This window comes from Sander lucioperca, chromosome 17 (assembly GCF_008315115.2).
Source record: "Sander lucioperca isolate FBNREF2018 chromosome 17, SLUC_FBN_1.2, whole genome shotgun sequence".
Taxonomy (NCBI): domain Eukaryota; kingdom Metazoa; phylum Chordata; class Actinopteri; order Perciformes; family Percidae; genus Sander; species Sander lucioperca.
Genome location: NC_050189.1, coordinates 15,287,064 through 15,308,113, shown reverse-complemented (window position 1 = coordinate 15,308,113; position 21,050 = coordinate 15,287,064). Strand labels below are relative to the sequence as shown.

At 43.6% G+C, this 21,050-nt stretch overlaps 2 protein-coding genes across 5 annotated transcripts in view; both read right to left on the bottom strand.

Annotated features, from left to right (window-relative positions):
• kirrel1a (kirre like nephrin family adhesion molecule 1a) overlaps positions 1-21,050 on the bottom strand; it is a 38,241-nt gene that overhangs the window by 15,347 nt on the left and 1,844 nt on the right. For all 4 annotated transcript variants that reach the window (XM_035994186.1, XM_035994187.1, XM_031288419.2 and 1 more), the window contains exons 2-6: positions 7,619-7,768; positions 1,089-1,238; positions 850-1,007; positions 595-745; positions 115-220 (exon numbers count right to left, since the gene is read on the bottom strand). In XM_035994186.1, the coding sequence (XP_035850079.1) occupies positions 115-220; positions 595-745; positions 850-1,007; positions 1,089-1,238; positions 7,619-7,768 (715 nt within the window). The remainder of the gene's footprint in view (positions 1-114; positions 221-594; positions 746-849; positions 1,008-1,088; positions 1,239-7,618; positions 7,769-21,050) is intronic.
• Positions 6,523-21,050, bottom strand: part of LOC116042287 (interleukin-13 receptor subunit alpha-1-like) — a 41,840-nt gene continuing 27,312 nt past the window's right edge. The window contains exons 11-12 of the mRNA XM_031288422.1: positions 15,608-15,612; positions 6,523-6,533 (exon numbers count right to left, since the gene is read on the bottom strand). The gene's annotated coding sequence lies outside the window, so the exon portion shown is untranslated. The remainder of the gene's footprint in view (positions 6,534-15,607; positions 15,613-21,050) is intronic.

The following is a 21,050-nucleotide window of genomic DNA, read 5'->3' as shown; positions in this document are numbered from 1 at the left end:
CAACGACTATTAAAATATCTTCATACAAAATCATACATAACCAAATAGAAATACTACATTTCTGTCATACAAGGCCTAGGGATAATGGCAATGTGCTTGCATGTGGATGCAGACCTGTAGCCCATAATAGGAGGGTTGGCGTGAGCCTGGCAGGTGAAAGTGACCCTGTCCCCCTCCAGGACAGAGCGAGGCTCAATGGACAAGGTCACTGTCGGTGAATCTGGAAGAGACAAAGAGAGAGAGAAAGAGAGACTCCTATAACAACAGCCGTATTACATCTAATGTATGCTGCAATCTGGAGGACGGTGTGATGCAAAATGGCTGCCATGCATTACTTAATAATAAAGCTATAAAACATTCAGCGGCCGGCAGATGTTTTGTGTTTCAAAATATGATGCCATGTTGCTTTTAATTAGTCTGAAATGTTAAAAAAAAAAAAGACTAATTTATGTAGCAATTACTGTGTTTATTACTTGTGATTAAAAACTACATTTTATCAATTTTTTATCAATAGTGATATAATGATATAATATGCAACGTTTTTTGCAAATACCCACAAAACAACTTCTGTGTCTATGTTATTGAATTGCTTACGGTGTACGTTGAGGGAGACAGTTGTGCTTTTGCCGGTGGGAACAGCCAGGTTGGTGGCCACACAGCTGTAGTTCCTCCCAGTGTCGGTGTCGACGGGCTGGATGGGCAGGTAGCTCCGCGTGGTCACCCTCTTCCTGTCTGCAAGCACCTCCTGATGATGGAGGGCGGAGAGAGATATTGATGTAACATATACACCACAGATAAAAACACTGTAACTGTAAATGTGACTGTGGTATGTAAGTGTTTTCGACGTACAGTGGTACTGGCAGCCCCCTCCACAGGCAGACCATCTTTAAGCCACTCAATCATAGAAGGCGGTTTGGCCCCTCGAGACACACAACTCAGGTTGTAGGACTCCCCCGCATTCAGCAACACCTCCGGACCCCCATCGATCACCGGGTTGTCTGGGGGGACTGGAGCGGGAGAAGAGAGTGTTAGAAACACAGAATATAGAAAATGTGAGCACTGTGACACACATATGTGCACAAACGTACTGAGGACGGTGAGTTTGGCCCTCCTGGACCTCAGGGCAGCATCAGGGGCCTGGCACTCGTAAAGGGAGTCATCAGACAGATCGGCTGACAGGATCTCCAGGTTGTACTGGCCCAACTCCTGCACACGCAGCACGCGGTACCTGGGCCAGGCTGGGACACACACACACACACACACACACACAGAGTTAGTTATAGCTTCACATTTCTTCACTGAAAAATAAAATGCTAATTGAGATACTCGGCTTTTTCCTATTGTCCTTGTTGTCCTTTGTGCTAATGATAGCTGAAGGTAAATTCATGTCACCGTATTTGTACTCTCAAATACTAACTGCTAATTCGTCACGTCTCAGGATCTCTACATACCCATGTGGTTTGGATAAGAGTTTGAAAAAAATGAGACACCACGCAGCTTGCTGTTAAGAAAACATCAGGTCTGTGTCATAGATGAAGCAAAAATCTGACTTTTTGGTCATCAGACTGAATGACACCAGAGAGATGTATGGCCACATGATGTGTTAGATATACACAAACACAAATGCATGTCCAGACATACACATTCACACAATGCACACACACTCAACCCAGCCTCTCCGATCCTCCCTTCCCCCATCCGCCACACAGCCCAGCTGTGTCACTGCTGTACATTCTCGCCATTAGGTGGCATCCATGCTCTCTCTCGCCAGCAGGGGGAAAAGATGAATGCATTATGACAGCAACGTTTTAGAGGACTCAAATCGACTCTAGTCCGTGGTGCAGAATTCATGTTTGCTGCCCAGACGTAAATCGCATGTGAAATTCTCTATGTTGTTTCCATGTGCAGCCTACCGACTGAGTTCTGCTGCTTGCCTAACCTTTGTGCGTCCTTGTTTCTGCATGCATTTGCATGTGAAATGTTGAAAGCATTAAAAGCGTATGAAAAGCCAAGAGAACGAGGGGGGGCGGGGGGGGCAGAGGGACAGAGCTTCATACACAAACACACACCCGTGTGTATGTGTGCATGAAGCGGCCAGTGTTCATTCAGGTTTTTATTTTTAAAAGCTTTGGCTTGAAGCACCGGACCATTACAGTTAACAATATGATTCAAAGAAAAGGAGGGAGGAAGGGAGAAAGGGAGGGAGGGACAGGAAGAATGGACAGACGAGGACGCAGAGGAGGAGGGAAAGAAGGGACAGGAGGGTTAATAGTAAAAGGAGAGCATGAACCAAGAGTGTGTCAAGCAAGATGAGGGTAAGGAGAGAGAAAGAGAGACAAGGTAGAGAAGTTAAACGAAGAATAGGAGAGAGGGCTCAGAAAAACAGAGGCAGCTGAAAGAACAAGAGGGAGAGAAAGGAAGAAGGGAGCTGAGATGAGGCGGTCGCAGAGGAATAGCATGACAGTGGAGGAGAGGAGAGGAGAGGAGAGGAGAGGATGATTACAAAGGCCTGAGAAGTAAAAAAAAAAATAAATAAATAAAAAATCATAGTGTACAGAAGATGGGAAGATGGGAAGGGAGAATACAATAATAAATAAAAGGAAGGGAAAATATATATATATTTTTTTTTAAACGGAATATTAAAGCACAGTCTGGGGAAAAACAACAGCAACATCAACAAAAAAATAAAACAAGGCAACAGCATGTCACAGATGATGCAGTCTCCCTCTGGACCAATCAGTTAAAAATGCCCACTTGTTTTGACCAGTAATTGCACAGCCCCCTTCAGGCTAATCAGTGCAATTCTGAAAATGCTGCAACAGCGATGACATGCATCATTCCCCTCAAGTTTTGTCAAAGTCAGACAAGCTGTGTCTTAAACTGACGTTGTTGACACACAGACAACAAGAGACTTAATAAATCACACTAAAGGGTCAAAAATGCAAAGACAAACTGGAGTGAACAGTAAGGGCGGCTGCATAACAGAATGAGGACTGCATGTAAGTTGATGAATCGGCCTTTCAATATATATTTTATATAACAGTCAGTGTCACCCACTGCTGATATGACAGCGGTGATGATGTGATGCGCCTCAACCAAGTGGAAGGGTGTCAGTCTGTAAAATGGGCCCAAGGGATCTTCGCGTTTCCCATCAAGCATTGGGTGATATGTGTAGAAAAGGTGGCCAAAGTTAACATCAACCTAAATAAGTGCACAGTTTGTCACAACATGGTATGATGGGGCAGCTGCTGTGGTGGTAGTAGCCTCTTACATCTCTTGGCCAAAACTGCTTTGCTGGCTTAATCTAGCCGTAACTACAAAAATATTTTCAGCATACATTAGCCATCGCAGTTACATAGACGCAATGTCGTACTGGGCGAGTGGGTCACTGTCATTAAAAATGCTGTGAGACAGTAAACCAAATTCCACATCTGTAACACATTTGATGAGAAGAAGATGATCTGCTGGTAAAAAAATATATTTTTTTGTCATAGGTCAACACTTAGCCAAGGGCTAGGAAATGGAAGCGTGTCCTGTGCAGTCAGTAGCTGGTAGTTTAGTGGTTATTGCTCAAAGCACCGCTGTGCAGCCTCACAAAGCTGCAAGCATGGCTGTAGACTCTTAGTCTGGTTTTATATTAGCTGAGTTACTCCATAGTCTATCCAAATACCCCCTGGTAACTGCAGAAGTATGCCTTGGGATACAAGATACAAGCGTTGGCATGCATGCTACAACAGTAATGCTTGTGCCAACAGATTCTCACTTCCATCGCGTAAAATACGGATGCTTGGTCAGGTGCCTTTGTTGTTGTTATTGACGCTAAAAGTCTCTTTATCTAAACGCGCTTGGTCGGGCCTACTGGCGTCACTTTTGACGCAGTTAGGTTAAGGAAAAGGTTGTGGGTGGGCTTACGTTTCCATGACACGCGGGAAGAATGGAACGGTTGGGTTTAGGAAAAGAAGAAAGGACAGTTGGGTTTAATAAAAGAAGAACGGGACGGTTGGGTTTAGGAAAAGAAGAATGGGACGGTTGGGTTTAGGTAAAGAAGAACGGGACGGTTGGGTTTAGGAAAAGAAGAACGGGACGGTTGGGTTTAGGTAAAGAAGAACAGGACGGTTGGGTTTAGGAAAAGAAGAACGGGACGGTTGGGTTTAGGAAAAGAAGAACGGGACGGTTGGGTTTAGGAAAAGAAGAACGGGACGGTTGGGTTTAGGTAAAGAAGAACGGGACGGTTGGGTTTAGGAAAAGAAGAACGGGACGGTTGGGTTTAGGTAAAGAAGAACGGGATGGTTGGGTTTAGGAAAAGAAGAACGGGACGGTTGGGTTTAGGAAAAGAAGAACGGGACGGTTGGGTTTAGGTAAAGAAGAACGGGACGGTTGGGTTTAGGAAAAGAAGAACGGACGGTTGGGTTTAGGAAAAGAAGAACGGACGGTTGGGTTTAGGTAAAGAACAACGGGACGGTTGGGTTTAGGAAAAGAAGAACGGACGGTTGGGTTTAGGAAAAGAAGAACGGGACGGTTGGGTTTAGGAAAAGAAGAACGGGACGTTTGGGTTTAGGTAAAGAAGAACGGGACGGTTGGGTTTAGGTAAAGAAGAACGGACGGTTGGGTTTAGGTAAAGAAGAACGGGACGGTTGGGTTTAGGAAAAGAAGAACGGGACGGTTGGGTTTAGGTAAAGAAGAACGGGACGGTTGGGTTTAGGAAAAGAAGAACGGGACGTTTGGGTTTAGGTAAAGAAGAATGGGACGGTTGGGTTTAGGAAAAGAAGAACGGGACGGTTGGGTTTAGGTAAAGAAGAACGGGACGGTTGGGTTTAGGAAAAGAAGAATGGACGGTTGGGTTTAGGAAAAGAAGAACGGACGGTTGGGTTTAGGTAAAGAAGAACGGGACGGTTGGGTTTAGGAAAAGAAGAACGGACGGTTGGGTTTAGGAAAAGAAGAACGGGACGGTTGGGTTTAGGAAAAGAAGAACGGACGGTTGGGTTTAGGTAAAGAAGAACGGGACGGTTGGGTTTAGGAAAAGAAGAACGGACGGTTGGGTTTAGGAAAAGAAGAAAGGGACGGTTGGGTTTAGGAAAAGAAGAACGGACGGTTGGGTTTAGGAAAAGAAGAACAGGACGGTTGGGTTTAGGAAAAGAAGAACAGGACGGTTGGGTTTAGGAAAAGAAGAACATGATGGTTGGGTTTAGGAAAAGAAGAACAGGACGGTTGGGTTTAGGTAAAGAAGAACGGGACGGTTGGGTTTAGGTAAAGAAGAATGGGAAGGTTGGGTTTAGGAAAAGAAGAACGGGACGGTTGGGTTTAGGAAAAGAAGAACAGGACGGTTGGGTTTAGGAAAACAATAACGGGACAGTTGGGTTTAGGAAAAGAAGAAAGCAACGGTTGGGTTTAGGAAACGTGACACGCAGAACGCAATCCCCAGTCTCCTGGGTGAAAGTCCTGTGCTGTTTGACCCATCCACCAGCCCAACCAACCTCCCTATGCGGATTTTCGGCGTTTCATACTACTCGCTACCATAGTAGCTCTAAGTGCTACGTCATATTCAAACCCCGTGTAGCTGCTGCTCTCCCTGGTGCGTTCTACAAACACGCTGAAGGGTGCTTTTTTTGTCGCTTCAGACGCTGACAGCCACTGTCGGAGTGAGAACGGGTTGCTTGTGCATGTGTAGTTTTTGTTGGGTCTTTAAACTCCTTCAAAGTGAAAATATAAAATTATATGCAAAGTTCATAAATGTTATGTGTGGCACCTAGAGTAGGTGGCCTCAACAAGGTTTCAGCTTGGCTCAGTTCCAGAGCAAAGCTCAGCTCTGACCCTCTGCACTGTAGGGCTGCAACTAACGATTATTTTCATAGTCGATTAATCCGTCGATTATTTTCTCGATTAATCGATTAGTTGTTTGATCTATTAAATGTCAAAACATGGTGAAAAATGTGGATCAGTGTTTCCCAAAGCCTAAGAGGACGTCCTCAAACATCTTGTTTTGTCCAAAACTCAAAGATATTCAGTTTACTGTCACAGAGGAGAGAAGAAACTAGAAAATATTTACATTTAAGAAGCTGGAATCAGAGAAATCTTTTTTTTTTTTTTTTATAAAAAAAAAAATGACTCAAACTGATTAATCGATTATCAAAATAGTTGGCGATTAATTCAATAGTTGACAACTAATCGATTCATCGATTCATCGTTGCACCTCTATGCACTGCAAATGTTGCTATCTTCTTAGACCCTGCAAACATGTTGGAAGGTCTTTAAATCCCTCAGTGACATGTATAATATGACAATAGAACCCCTTCCTATTATTGCCTTGTTTGGATAGAGACCTGAGGACTAGGCCTGTAACAAAAATTACATAATTGTCAATTCTTTTACATAATCGTAGTTTCTTTGTTTAACCACAATGTATTGCTAACGTTAGCTTAGGTCTTAAAGCGTATGAATGGTAATTGTTGATTTTGTTTAGATATGCCAAATTTTAAGTGATTATTGGTCGGACTATATCTTTTTATTATTATTTCAATTGTTAGTTGTTGGCACTTGACCCTATACACGTTCATAGCAACAAAAATGACAAGGGAGGGGGATACAGTTAGAAAAAATGTTTTATGATAATAAAGAGGCGTGGTTTACTTCATAGGCGTGTATTTGTGGTCTTACATTATCTGGGTCACATAACAGTGATATAACCAAAAGATGTATCCTGGAATTCATTCAAAACTTGAATTTGTTTAAAAAAGTAAATTTGACTGACAGAGACAATTACAACTGTTAATCGCAATTATTTCTGAGACCATTAATTGTACCGCAAAATTTGGAATTGTTACAGCTCTACCGAGGACGCAGTGTGGCCGACCGAAAGCGTCATCTCGACGTCTCACCCTTCCCTTTTGAGATCGGTAGCACCATCTCATACAAGATGGCTTAGAGGGATTATTTTTAACTTGAAGATTGAAAAAAAATCTAATTTACATTAAAGGGGAATGCAAATAAATTTAAATTAGGCCTTTTTCTTACCTATTACAACCTAACCCAGATAACAGACTGGGATAGTTCATAACCTCCGTCCTGGTTTGGAGCAACACTGTAACAGTCCAACTAAGAGTTATTTTGATGATGAGTCAAAACCTTTGAATTGAAAATGTTTTATTTATTCACTTCTTTTGTCGTTTGTGTCCATTTAAATGAGGTTGTTGTATGTCTGTTGTGCATTTATTTGTGCTTGATGTCACGGTTTTGGTCATCTTGGGAGGATGCTTGAGGAGGAAATCAGGGGTGGGATGGGGATTATACTAGAATTATTTCATATGTTGATTTTGTGATTTAAACTGCAAATTTCCAATAAACATACGTTTATGTCTTCCCTCTGCACTCTGAAATGTGTCATATCAAGTTAAACAAGTGAATGGTGAGCCGTCTTCGCAATTGTGGTTTAAAGACTTAAAAGAGTACCAGAAAGAACTCAAGGCATTCACAACATTTCCAAAGCTTTAAACATGCAGCAAGAAATGTTGCCTGTCAGCAACTCCAATCCAAAAGTATCAGCATCAGCTTTGAAAAAGCCATCTTAGTCACATGCTGAACAGAGTAAAGGAAGCCTGAGAGAGGCTGTACGATGTCTCACCCTGGAGGTCCTCTCCGATGCCCAGAGCCAAGCCATCTTTGGTCCACTGAACAATGCCTGAGTAGTTGAAGACAACACAGGACAGGATCACCCTCTGGCCCCGCACCACCGACTGGTCTGCTGGCTCCTGAGAGAACCTCGCTGTCCACACTGGAGAGAAAGATAGAGAATTGGAATTGGGAGAAAGGGAGGGTTAAGTTAGGGACTTTCTCTTTTTTTTCTTTTTTTTTTTACTGTGTACACTCTACCGGCAAGTTACTGTAAAATCATCCCAACCACACAGCATATTATTGTATCTGTGGTTTTATGGTTAATTGATTGAAAACTGCATTCCCCTGGCAGAAATGGAATGCCATCTTTGATCCCACGTTGGCTTGCGGCCATTAAAAAAATACCATGGAAAGACGGAGGTGTCAAAGAAGAGGGAATCAGAACAGAGTTAGAGAAGAGGAAGAAACAGAATGAAAGAAGACGAAGAGGTGGTTTAACGCTGACTCAGTAGAGAAGCGCTGGGAGATCAAACAGGCAACTACAGCCATAGGGTTTCTCACACCCCTTTTTCTTCTGCTAGCTCCAGACCTTTATTTCTTCAAAACTCTCTGGCCCTCCCTTTGTTTCTCCCTTCTTCATTCCTCCCTATGAGTCATCTCCCAGGCTTCCACTCCACAACCAAAACTACAGTGGCTGTCATTGTCTACTACACTCTCTCCCTTCAGTCTGTAGTCCACTCTTACAGCAGATTGACCAGCGGCGTGCTGGCCCACCGACCGACTGTCTAATATGTGGGGAATAACCAGAAGAGAGAAAAAAAAAAAAAACCCTCTGCTATTGTTTCACGCTGTACGATGACAAGTTGTAATTAGCTGTCCCTTGAAGACATGACACCCGTACAATAGAGGAGAGGCGATCACCGTGGAGGATTTGCATCTCGCTTTAAATTTTCATTCTTTCCATTCTGTCTCTCGCTTCCATTTCTCTCCCCTCTCCCACTTGTTATTTCAAGGAATCTTGTACTGTGGATCATTAACCCAATGCTGCGTAGTACACCCTCTTCATCCTCTGCCATTACCCCTCTCCTTCCATTCTCTCTCTATAATGTTGTATGTCCTTTATCCAAATTGCTTTGCTTCACTTTGTGCTTTTCCCCCTATATGTATGCATCCCCACTCGCCTCCTTCACTTTGTACATCTATAATGCTGTCTATGAATGTCCTTTTGCCTGCACTTATTTTCCTCTACCTCTCCTCCACTGTATGGGCCTCCTTCTTTCTATATACATATATAATGTTGTATATGTCCTTTTACCCATAATGCTTTCTATTTCTGTGTCCCTCCTCCTCGCTGGTTGGAAGGGGGTTAGAGGCGGACTGTCACAACTCATTTATCACATTAAATATCAACCCTCCAGCACTTTCTTTCTCCCTCTCTTTCTCATTCCCCCGTCTCTCTCTTCTCTCACTTTTTTCCCTCACTTCCTTTTCTTCACCTCTTACCATTTACATCTCTCCTTCTCACTTGTGTCTCCACTTTTTTATCACTCCCCCCCCCGCCCCGTACCGTTTCCCGTACACTCCCTCTCTCATTCCCTCACACATTCTCCCTCTGAGCCCTCCAGCTCTTTTCTGAAGGTTCCCATCTCTCTCACTATTTTTTTAACAACTGCCATATGCCTCTGCACCCCACCTACCGCCTCCTCTCATCATGACCCTCGGTCCCTATCGCGCACGTTTCCCCTCTCTTTCATATACACAGACACGCACTCTACCCCTATCATGTCACATTTGATGTGATTTGCAGTGGTACAATATGCCTGATAATACAAAAGAACCCGGTCATGCGAAAAGATTTCCTTACCAATCATAACAATGGCTTCTGACAATGCAGCACATTAACATTCTGAAGATAAAGGAGATGTGCGAGGATACACAGCGAAAAGGGAATCAGATGCACACGGAGATCTGAGACACGCATACCTAGAATAATTTAGTACTGAACCAAAAATAATAATAATAGCGGACCGGAATTTGCTCCCTGAGGAACACCCAAATGAACTGGAATAAACAAAGCAAACATTAGAGCAACAGTGATTGGCTATAAAAAGTTGGGAAGTAAAAGTCGTGTCATAAGTCAAAGAAGCCTTCAACTGTAAACACTGAGAAAAGGCACCACAAGAATGCATGTTTTCACCAGCCACCAACCACCATAGCTCAACGAAATGCCTTAGTTACTGTAAAAGATTTTTCAAAGAAAGAATAAAACTATGACTGTATTGAGGTAATTAAGAAACTACTAACTATATACTTGCAATACAAAGTCAGTATATTTATTACATAAGGAATTAGGAACTGGTTAGTTCATTTCACTTATTTCATATTTTCTCAATCATCCTCTTACTATGGGGGATGGGGTCCAACATGAACGTATCATTTTCTGCCAAAGTTGGAATACTTTTTGGTCATTTAGAAAGTAGAAATTCACTGGTTTGAAGTGAGCAGGGCTCAGTTAGAAATAATTAATAAATAATGATACTTAAGAAGGTTTCCATCAAATGGTTTGGCGCAAAACCACTTCAAGCAAGCGTAAAAAAACAACAACAAAAAAAAACATTTTTGCGCGAAGTTTTATAGAAATTGTTGTTTCCATCCAGCCTTTCTAATGTGATACTTCTAAATGTGCATAAAGATCCGTTAATGGAAACACCGCTACTGAAAACAGCTGTCTGCTGCTGTTGAAAACATGTTGCCAGCTGTGAAAACCAACATAGTTAGCTGAAAGGTGCTAAAAAGCTCCACGGATCTGAGAGGGACCGCATAGTCTGCAGATTAAATGTTACGTATGTTCTGAGCCTATTATAGCAAACACATATGGCAGTGATGTAGTAGTAATTAAGGAGGATAATTTATAATCAGCAAGATATACTAACAAACTAACATTATAAACAAAAGGTCATTCTCGGGAGTATAGATTTGTGCTTTAATTTCTTGTATGCACCCTAATTTGATACAACTCACATCCATCTAATCACAATTACTGAAATGTACAGTGTGGATTTATACCATCTTAAAAAGCATAACAAGCCTTTTTCTCAGATATATATGGGTGTAAAGAGAGTTTAGCTGGGTTTAAACTACCACGCAACCTTGACAGTAGCCCGAGGGCAAGCAAATCCTTTCCTCCACCACCTCAGATATGTTAGCTGGAGGTATTCCCTCAACTGCCTCAGTAAACCACAAACATAATCCAAACGGAATACTCCTGAGTGGAGGCTACACAATCTGCAGCGAAAAAAACACCCATGCAAAGGGCTGAGGACTGAAAACACTGACTCATTTAAACATGTGCTCATCGCCTTCTGATTTCCATATTACCCAGTTGACACTTGTCAACATGACGAGTATGTGCTTGTGTGCGCGTGTGTCCATGTGTCTAACTCTCTAAATCTACACGCAGCGAGCAGTCAGAGCAAAGGCAGGACAAGAAAGTGTATGCGAGGGAGCTTGTATTCTTTCATTATGTGGGTTATGCTGCAGTGACAAATTTAGAGTGTGTCCTGATTTCCTTGAGTCACTGATCCCCAAGATACCACCGGGAGACTCCGAGCACCCTGTCCGCACAAACACCACGGTCGCAAAGAGCTGCGACCATGACCACATGCACTGGGACGCGCACACACACACACACACAAACAAAAACAGGCGCTACAGATGACCTAACCTTCACCACATGGGCTAACCATTTCCCGTCAACACAAACAAAACCACAGCCCCAAACATATAATCCACACGTACAAGGCGGTTTCCAGGACACGGATTAAACCACGACTGGGGCTAAACCGTCAAGCCAGCGGAGCATCTCCATCTCCATTGGGAAATGGTCTTTGGTTTAGTCTAGGATTAAGTACAGCCCTAGTCAAAGTTTGGAAAAGGATTAGGGTTAAGCTGGAGCCTAGGACAACAGCCCCTGCAGGCACTGGGACACCAACCTCGGCTTGTCAAAGCAGACACAAAGCCAAAGGCGAGCACGCACAGCTTGGCCGGGTGACTCACCAAAAGCATGGCCACACGCCGCCATAGTGTGAACCACCGCAGCAATTTAGCCCGAGAGCACCTCTCGCACCATGCGATGGTGTTTTAATAGCAAGGTAATGAAGCGTCAATTTGTTGCTGAGAAGTACTGAAAGGGTATATGCATGCATAAAGATGTTTGGAGCTATTTTTGGTATGGGTGCTGCTCATGTGCCCTGCATTTCTTAATTTGCCACACACCCTGCTGTTAGTTGGCGAATGTCAAAGCTTGCTTTACAGCATTTAGATGCAGGCTGGCCTCGCCTCTGTCTGTCTATGGGACAGGAGACGAGTGATGCCATGCCGTAGAGGGTTCTGGGAAAAGGTTCACTGATGGCATTCAGTCTCATTAAATCAGATGCTATTAAGTAAAATGGCATTTGTATGGATTGTTATGCTTCAATCTAATTATCTTTGTGTCTGGCCCTCCCTGTACCCCTCTGTACCCCTCTAACAAAGTCCCCCTGCCTTCCTCTCCCTCGCTCCACTCCAGCCAATCCCGCGCTTCGGCTGGATCACAGACTTGCGTCACCATAGCAACAGCTGACGTGTAAAGTAACTGCCCAAAAAAAAAAAAAAAGTTTTCTGTACGAGCGTGTCTGTGAGCGCACACGCGTATGTGCATCTGTGTGTCTGATGAAATCCTCCCCAGTGCTTGGTACACCCATTTTTTGGAAGAAAGAAAAACAGTTTTCAATGACCTCATCCTCCCTCCACCTATCCAATTAATAGTCAGGCGGCCGCACTGGTCTCTCATTATTTCATCTCTTTCACCCCCCCCCCACCACCCCTTCACTGTTAGTCAATCTGTTCTAAATTGATTTTGTTATCTGTCTAATTCCATATCGCCGCTGCGGGTGGCCGATGTGTTAGTGTTATGGAGGGGCTGCCTGACAATGAGATGCAGGAATAGGGGAACAAAGAGACGGCGAGGTCCGCAGACACAGAGCTGTGAAGTGTAACGGAGGAGGATGACATCATTGTTTCAGGACAAAGTTGCAGCCATAGGAGTCATGCGGCACTGACTTTGCCCTCGCTGTTTTCTGAATATTACTGTACACACATCTGGGTGCCAGTCCATCAGTCAGTCTGTGCACTGACGGATGTGTGCGTCCATTAGTGTTCAGTGTTTTTTTAAATTTTTTTTTGGATTTAGTTTAGCTTATTCTTATTCTACATACATTTTTATGAATGTATGCATGGTATAGGCACGATATGTAACTTATGTAGACATGCAAGTAATTATTATTTTCATTATGGATTCATCCATAATGAAAATAATCATTACTTGAAAATAGTGGAAAAACTCCCATTGCAATTTCACAGTTATTTAACATTACAGTTTCATAACGTTCCATTTAACAGTGAAATAAAACACAGAAAACCCTAAGAGGAAATGCTTGTGAAAGGATTTTAAGTTTTATCATAATGGTTGTCAATTAATGTTCCGTCAGCCAACTAATCAATAAATCAACCAATCATTTCAACTCTAAACTCTATACATGTAGGTAGGGCTGGGCGATATGGAGAAAATCAAATATCACAATATTTTTAACCAAATACCTCGATATCGATACTGCAACGATATTGTAGTGTTGACTATTGGTGCTTTCACAAAATATTTACACAATGAGATTTTTGATAAATAATCATCAGTAATGTGGATATAATGATTAAGTGGGTAAAGGCAAATAATAGAACAGTTACAACAGTCTGGTAAGTTCAGAAAATGACATCACTTTACTGTAATGCAGGAAAAGACAACACTTATTCTATATCACGATATTACAATATCCAAAATCTAAGACGATATCTAGTCTCATATCACGATATTGATATAATATCGAAATATTGCCCAGCTCTACATGTAGTACACCAGTGTATGCAGTTCCTGCCTGTGTTTATGTGGCTGTGGGAACTCTACCACCTGTGCCTGCCTTCTCTCAACAACATGGCCGTCTAGCAGGACAGCCATAATAACCCCGTAACCATGGTGAAGGCGCTATAGGAAGTAACGAGAGACATACATTAGATGGATTGGAGCGAGGAGTGAAAGGAGGCGACCCACTGAGCCCGCTGACACCGTGTCACTCAAACACAAAGGTGACTCCTGGAGGTGGGGATGGAGCAGAGGGAAGATCAGGGCCGAGGGGAGAAAGATCCAGAAAGAGAAAGACACCGACTCGTTCCTTTGTTTGCCGCATTGTCTGCCTGCTCGCTCCCTTCCTCTGTCACCTTACCTTGCCGTCCTCCCCCTTACTAGCAGTCAGCGACCTCTCTCTTTCTTCATCTCTTTTGTGGCCTTGCCCGCTTCTCATTGCCTATTCACTTCCTTTTGTTCGGCAGGCATCTACTCAGAAATGATCACTCCCCCTTCGTCCCTCCGCCGACCACCTCATTCCCTTCTTGGGCTACCTTTCCACCTTTAAGCATATCTGCTTCTCTTTCCCTCCGTCACTCATCCCTCTCATTCCTTCTCTCCATTACTATCAAAATGGTTGCTGTGGAAACAGGTTTATTTGAAAATGGCGGGAGGAAAATTATGCCTGCGCTTTGTCTGTCCATTTTGATACTAACGTGAGCGCATATGCTCCTGTCAAGGTGTGCACAACACTCATTTTCTATAAATGTGTGTGTGTGTGTGTGTGTGTGTGTGTGTGTGTGTGTGTGTGTGTGTGTGTGTGTGTGTGTGTGCGCCACCCCTCTGAGGCTCCCCTCATACGCGCATTTCACATCTCAAGAGCTTTATTTGTACCAAACCTCATTGTTACCATAGCTACAGCCAGTTAGGACCACTGACACAATGATAGACACAGTGGCCATGGCAACCCCCAGGATCAGTAGCGGGTATTAATATGATAATTCACGGACGAGGCATCTGACACATTACGGGCAACATGAATGTACTCAAGCGCTGGAAAGCCGGCCCGTCGCTGGTAATCCACGAGCCTTTGTGCGGCCAACATGCCGTGCGGCTGACAAAGAATACTCTGCTGTAACCAAGGGTGACCAGAACTAACAATAGCCGTCCTCTGGATAAGCTTGGACAAGGGGATACATACATTTCAAGCTGCTTCTCTCTGCAGTAGTGTGCTGTGTAGCTTGTAGCGCAAGGGGGTCGCCACAGAATTCAACCGGCACAATCGATATCATAATGAATCAATAATGGCAAAAGGCAGTAGTTCCCCACTGATTTGTTCCTAAATCCACTCTGTCTCTAAATGCCACGTGATCCAGCACGTAAACATCTGCACCATCAGCTGGGACAGCTTTCAGATGGTCCGCCGATCCACTTACACGTTACAGTACGGCATGGTGATGGAATCCAGCAGGACTATTTTACAAGCAGCGTCCCGTCGATAAATCACCTCCTCCAAGGTCTGCTTTAATTCAATCCAGTGTAATCTCATTTTATTGGTATGTACTGTAGCTTCGCGCAATGTCATCTGTCACAAACCATCCAATAAAAGCCCAGGGCCTTGACCTCCTAGAGCGACGTAATATTCGTACGGAGCCCCTCGCCAGTACTGTCATCAGTTCATACTGTCACTTTGAAGAGGAGGCTTCTTTGTTGATAGCAAACACACTTAAAGACTAGAAAACAAAGTGAGTGGGTTGTTAATAAATCTGGGTTGAGCATTGTAGACTTTTACATTTTAAAGCCTTTGGATTCGACAAATACAGCTTGTAGCGTGGACTTGGTCTGGTGCTGTTGTTCAGTTTGGGCTGGGAAATTTAAATATACAGTAATATTTTCAATATTATGATATATTTGTGTTTGTCCCTTTCCTGTTTCAACATGACGAAGCCAGGTCCATAAAGAAATGTTTTCCCATTGCTGGGTATCAGCACTTAACACATTTAAGGTATCGACCGAAATAACCCAGTACAAGTAGTAAGTAGTATCGGAATTTTCAAACCATACCTGCACTCGGTCCTTTTTTGTACCCAGATCTAGAAAGAAAATGACTATTTGTATAGTTTTGCTCGCAGCCAATCACCGCAAGCGTTCTTAGATTTAATGTGACGTGTGATTGACCCACTACCTCAGCAGCCACAATCCATACAGCCTGTGGTGTGGTGAAGTCGAGCGACTGTATTTGACGAACTATGTTGGCAGTTCAGCGTGCCGAGATGCTTCCATTAACACGATGGATATCGAATGAAGCAGATTTTTAAAAAAAGGTATCGAATGAAGTATTGGTATTGGTACTTGTATTGTAATTTTTTTAAACGATACCAGCCATACAACTGCGAGCCAGGTCCTATCACCCAACATCAGTGTTGGACCTCACTAATGCTCTGATTGCTCAATGTGTGCAAATACCTGCAGCTAGGTTCCAAAATCTAGAGGAAAGCCTGAAACCTGAAAGCCTGGTACAGCGGAACATGAATGCCTATGGTCCACATATTTTCGGACCATGTAGAAGTATCTTTCATCAACTATACATGACAAGATGTAAACTAGGTAAAGCCTAATCTGGAACTAAAAGCACGCGTACGCTGAGTTAACTTAAGCCCTGAGGGTATATTAGTTTGACAGTGGCAGTCTTGGACAAAATAATGCATCTGCACAAAATGGTTTTAATGACTGGACTTCAAAGCCATTAATGATTACTACTATTAAGCGATGGCTCGCTCATTACTCATAGTCAGCAACAATTTAGCCTGCAGGCTGTTATATTACATGACGACGAGGGGACGGCGAGCGTTTGCCGTACTGTGGTAACCGATTTAGTTGGACGGCTGACCCTAATGTTGTTATCGTAGAGGGAAGATGGATAGAGCGAGTCAAATCTCTCCGTCTCTCGGCCCTGTCCCTGTAGAGGAGCACAAAACTGGGAGAGCGGAGAAATTAAGTGACATCATCAGCGTCAGCCACATTCCTGCGGAGGGAGGGGGCGAGGAGGAGGGTAGGGGGGGGAGAGAGACGAAGAAGGAGGAGGAGGAGGAGAATGTCCCAAAACTTTTGAGGTTACAGGACCGACCTCCCCCCTCCCCCATCCCCTTAGACACACGCTCGCACACAAATGCATCCATTCTCCCTCCCTCTACTTGTGTGTGCACATGTTTTCCAGTGCACGTTTGTGTGTGTGTGTGTGTGTGTGTGTGTGTGTGTGTGTGTGTGTGTTACAGTACACGGGCTCCTCTTCCTCATCATGCGCTCCCTGTTTTAACTAATGTGCTTCTCCTCCTGTCCCCTCCCCCCCACACTCATACCACCCCCTCCCCTCTTCTCTTTCTCTCTCCACCGACCAGAGGAATGCAAGAACCACATCTGGAACTTATTAGAGAGCAAGAGAGAGAGAGAGAGAGAGAGAGGGGTAGATGGAAAGAGAAGGAGAAGTAATGGTGTGTGGGGGGGGGAGGAGGAGAAGAAAAAAAGAGTCAGATTGGAGAAGAAAAAAAAAAAAAAAAAAAAAGAAGTCCAGGAGGGGACAGAAAGAGAGAAAAGAATGAACTTTGGTAAGCAAGAAAACGACTCATGCTGGGAGAGCAAGCCAAAGAAGCGAAGAAGCAAGTTAACAGCAACACCGATTGATGCCAATTAACCTGGGAGGGGGACGGGTGCAGGGGAAGGGCTCAGCTGGCACCTCAGATGTGGCTTCAACCACTCCAAATTCCAGCGCAAATGTAGCCTTTGAACCGGCCTGGACCATATTCTGTCTGAATGAGCAGCTTCACTGTCCCCACTGAGGAGGCAGTCAGGCCTGAGTAATAGTCCCTTTCTCTCTGCCGCTGGCCTCCCGACCACTCCTCCTCCTCCTCCTTCTCCTTGGTCCTCGTCCCTCTCTCCTGGCTTGCTTCTCTTTTTATCCAGCACACCCTCCTCCCACACTACAATCCTGCCCCCCCCCCCCCTCCCCTCCACCCCCACCACCTTTAAAACAAACCAAAAGAAGTCTAATCTAATCACTCTCTATCAGGCTTCACCCACCTGCCCCGCAACACTACCCCTCTTTGTCCCCCTCCTTCTCTCACCACTTCTCGCCCCAAAACAACTTTTCTGCAACCCCCCCCCCCCACACACACACCCCCCTCCATCACCCCAAATTGGTCCTCGCTGCAGAATGTGGCCGAGCAGTTACAGGGAAAACAAGGCCAATAGATTCAGTCAGATGTGATAAAGTGTTCCTCTCTTGCTCGGGGGACTCTGCATAAAGAAACACTTTTAAGGGGATGTGTGCGTGTGTGTGTGTTTTTTTTTTTCTTTTCCTTCATCATTTTATAACTTGGATGCCCCCCCGGCTTGTCAAACACAATCAGATTATGGGGGCCTTTAAATCCTGGGGCTTCACTGTAGAGGAACGTGTAGCCGTTTGAGGGTGCTCGAAGGAAATGTGTACACTTTTTTTTTTAACTGAATGTATCCCTGACCACCAGTTTGATAATGAATGACCTGACTAAATTCTTCAGTACCCTCTCAGGTTTTTACTCAATCGTCTGAAAGCAGGCACGTAAGCTCCTTCTTTTTTTCTTTTTTTTTCAGGAGCCACTTCAAAAAGCATTAGAGAACACTGTCCAGAGGAATGATCTTAAACAAACATATCATACTGAGAGGAGCCATCACCGTGTCACACCCGCCGGGACAGAAATACCAAGAATTTGTTGATTGAATGGAACCCAATGGAGAAAACAGGCGTGTACGTACGTTGTAACATCAAGGCTCCATTCCCAGATTGAGCTTTACAACTGGTTCAGTGATTGCATTCAGTGGCTGATGCCAATTAGAGATGCTTTTCGGGAAAACAGGCTTCATTCAGATCCAGAAGAGAAAAAAAGAAAAAAAAAAACATGACCCGAATTCGCACATTAACGGTAGGATGCCTCCCTCCAGAGCCGTATCTCGCTCGCTGGGATCAAAATTAAAAACAGACTTCTGCCTCGCTACATGTGTCACTCCAGATCTACACTCGGGAGCCGGGAAAGGGTTCAGCACAGCACCCACATTAATGGTTTCATCAGAACACTTAAATAGTTCTATAAATAATAATCCCCAAGATCGTCTCATCGGAGGATGTTGACAGGTTTGAGTTCCTGTAGGTGGCACTTTTTTTTTCTTCACCAGCCACAGTAGCTACTACTGCTCATGTTAAATGTATGATAGAGATTATCTGAGCAGAAACTAGTGCTCCCAAGTAGGGCTGGGCGATATGGAGAAAATCAAATATCACGATATTTTTTGACCAAATACCTCGATATCGATACTGCAACGATATTGTAGTGTTAACTATTGGTGCTGTCACAAAATATTTACACAATGAGATTTTTGATAAATAATCATCAGTAATGAATAAATAAAAAGTCTGTAAAGTGGGACATAACTTTACTGTAATGCAGCCTTTAAACCAGGAAAAGACAACACTTATGCCATATCACGATATTACAATATCCAAAATCTAAGACGATATCTAGTCTCATATCACGATATCGATATAATATCGATATATTGCCCAGCTCTACTCCAAAGTGCAGTTTTAGTGGTCATTACATCCCACTATGTCTCCATTGTTTTGGAACCAATATTAAGTGCTTTCATTTAGAGCTGGGCAATATATCGATATTATATCGATATCGTGATATGAGACTAGATATCGTCTTAGATTTTGGATATTGTAATATGGCATAAGTGTTGTCTTTTCCTGGTTTTAAAGGCTGCATTACAGTAAAGTGATGTCATTTTCTGAACTTACCAGACTGTTGTAACTGCTCTATTATTTTCCTTTACCCACTTAGTCATTATATCCACATTACTGATGATTATTTATCAAAAATCTCATTGTGTAAATATTTTGTGAAAACACCAATAGTCAACACTACAATATTGTTGCGGTATCGATATCATCGAGGTATTTGGTCAAAAATATCGTGATATTTGATTTTCTCCATATCGCCCAGTCCTACTTCCATTTCTCCAGATCTGCATGAGCATAATGAAACGGAGGTCTCGGTTCGTTGGATTAGCTCAAGCTAGTTCTTTTATTTATTGTGAAAACGTAAAAGACATTACTTGCTGTGTTATGGGGGATTTGTTTTACCCAGCAGCATCGCACAGAGAGTGGGAAAATTGGAATTTATTTTGATGAAAATGTCTCGGAGAATTCCTGGCACGAATGCATCAAATGCTGTTAATCAGCTGGTTTTAACAGAGTGTTTTAGTATTGCAATGGATTCTTTATGAGGCTTTCCCAATTCTTCCTTGTAATTTGAACTATTACAGCCCACTTTGAGTCATTAACATCACACGAGAGGTAGTAGGAACACAACTTTGCTGAGCAAACAACCCTTGAGCAACCCTTCTTTTTTCTGGGTGTAAAACAGCCCCCTAAACGTGTCTGACTCTTCCATTATCGGATTAGTTGACTTTGCTGAGCACAACGCAGGAATCTGTCTGAGGTCTGTATGCTTCACAGCTCGGCTGTGTGATTCAGGGCCTGAGCGTACGGCACAGGCAGCGGCTCATGGCCTCTGTCCGCACAAAAGGACAGAGGCTGACAAATGGCGCACCTGCACCGGAGCCTTTGTCCGAGTCAGCACTTGAGCCGAGCGTCCGGACTATAGGTGCAGCGCTGCAGGTCCGGCCCTCAAGGCTCTCCTGCTCATTAGGAAGTTAAAGGCGCGTGTTTGCGATGATTGATTATGCAGTAACATTTAACAGCTGCATTGATGGCGGCGCTTGCTTGGGACTTATGACCAAGTTGGTACGTAGATATACAAAGCTGGGATCCTAAATCAATCACTCCAGTGGTGTTGCTGCTAGTAGAGATATATACTGAATCTAAATCACTTAAGAAACTTTCGGATTCACAAACGCTTTAATTAGCTGCTCGACTAATAATAACCTTGCAATCATTGGCACTACTAGGCAATTACATGTTGGCAAATTGCAGCCCATGAAATTCTGTTTTACTTGTCTAATGAAGAGATAAGAGTCTGGGTGCTCTTAAGAAAAAAAGCTCCCAACCCTAACACAAGTATTATCTCTTTTGAGGTGCTAATCGTTTCAGCTGTCTCTGGGTTAGGTTTGCTCCTCGCACCCAAATGCAAAAACCCACAGTGCAACATTTGAGACCGTGCGTTTACTACACTATTTGAAATCTTACTAAACAAAATGCAGTCCCATTTGCAGCCTGCTAATCTCGTCTTCGGGAAACCCCTTTGAGAGCAAATGTCTTTGTGTTTGAGAGCCCAACATGGAGTTATAACGGATTACACAGTTGTAACAGTGCAACAACAGACAATAGGACGCATGGTTTCACACATGTAAATAGGCTGTGTGTGTGTTTCTTGTTTATGCACATCTGCAAGTGTTACTGAGCTAGTCATGTGGACTGCACAGTTTATGAGTGGACAAACAGGGCAACAGC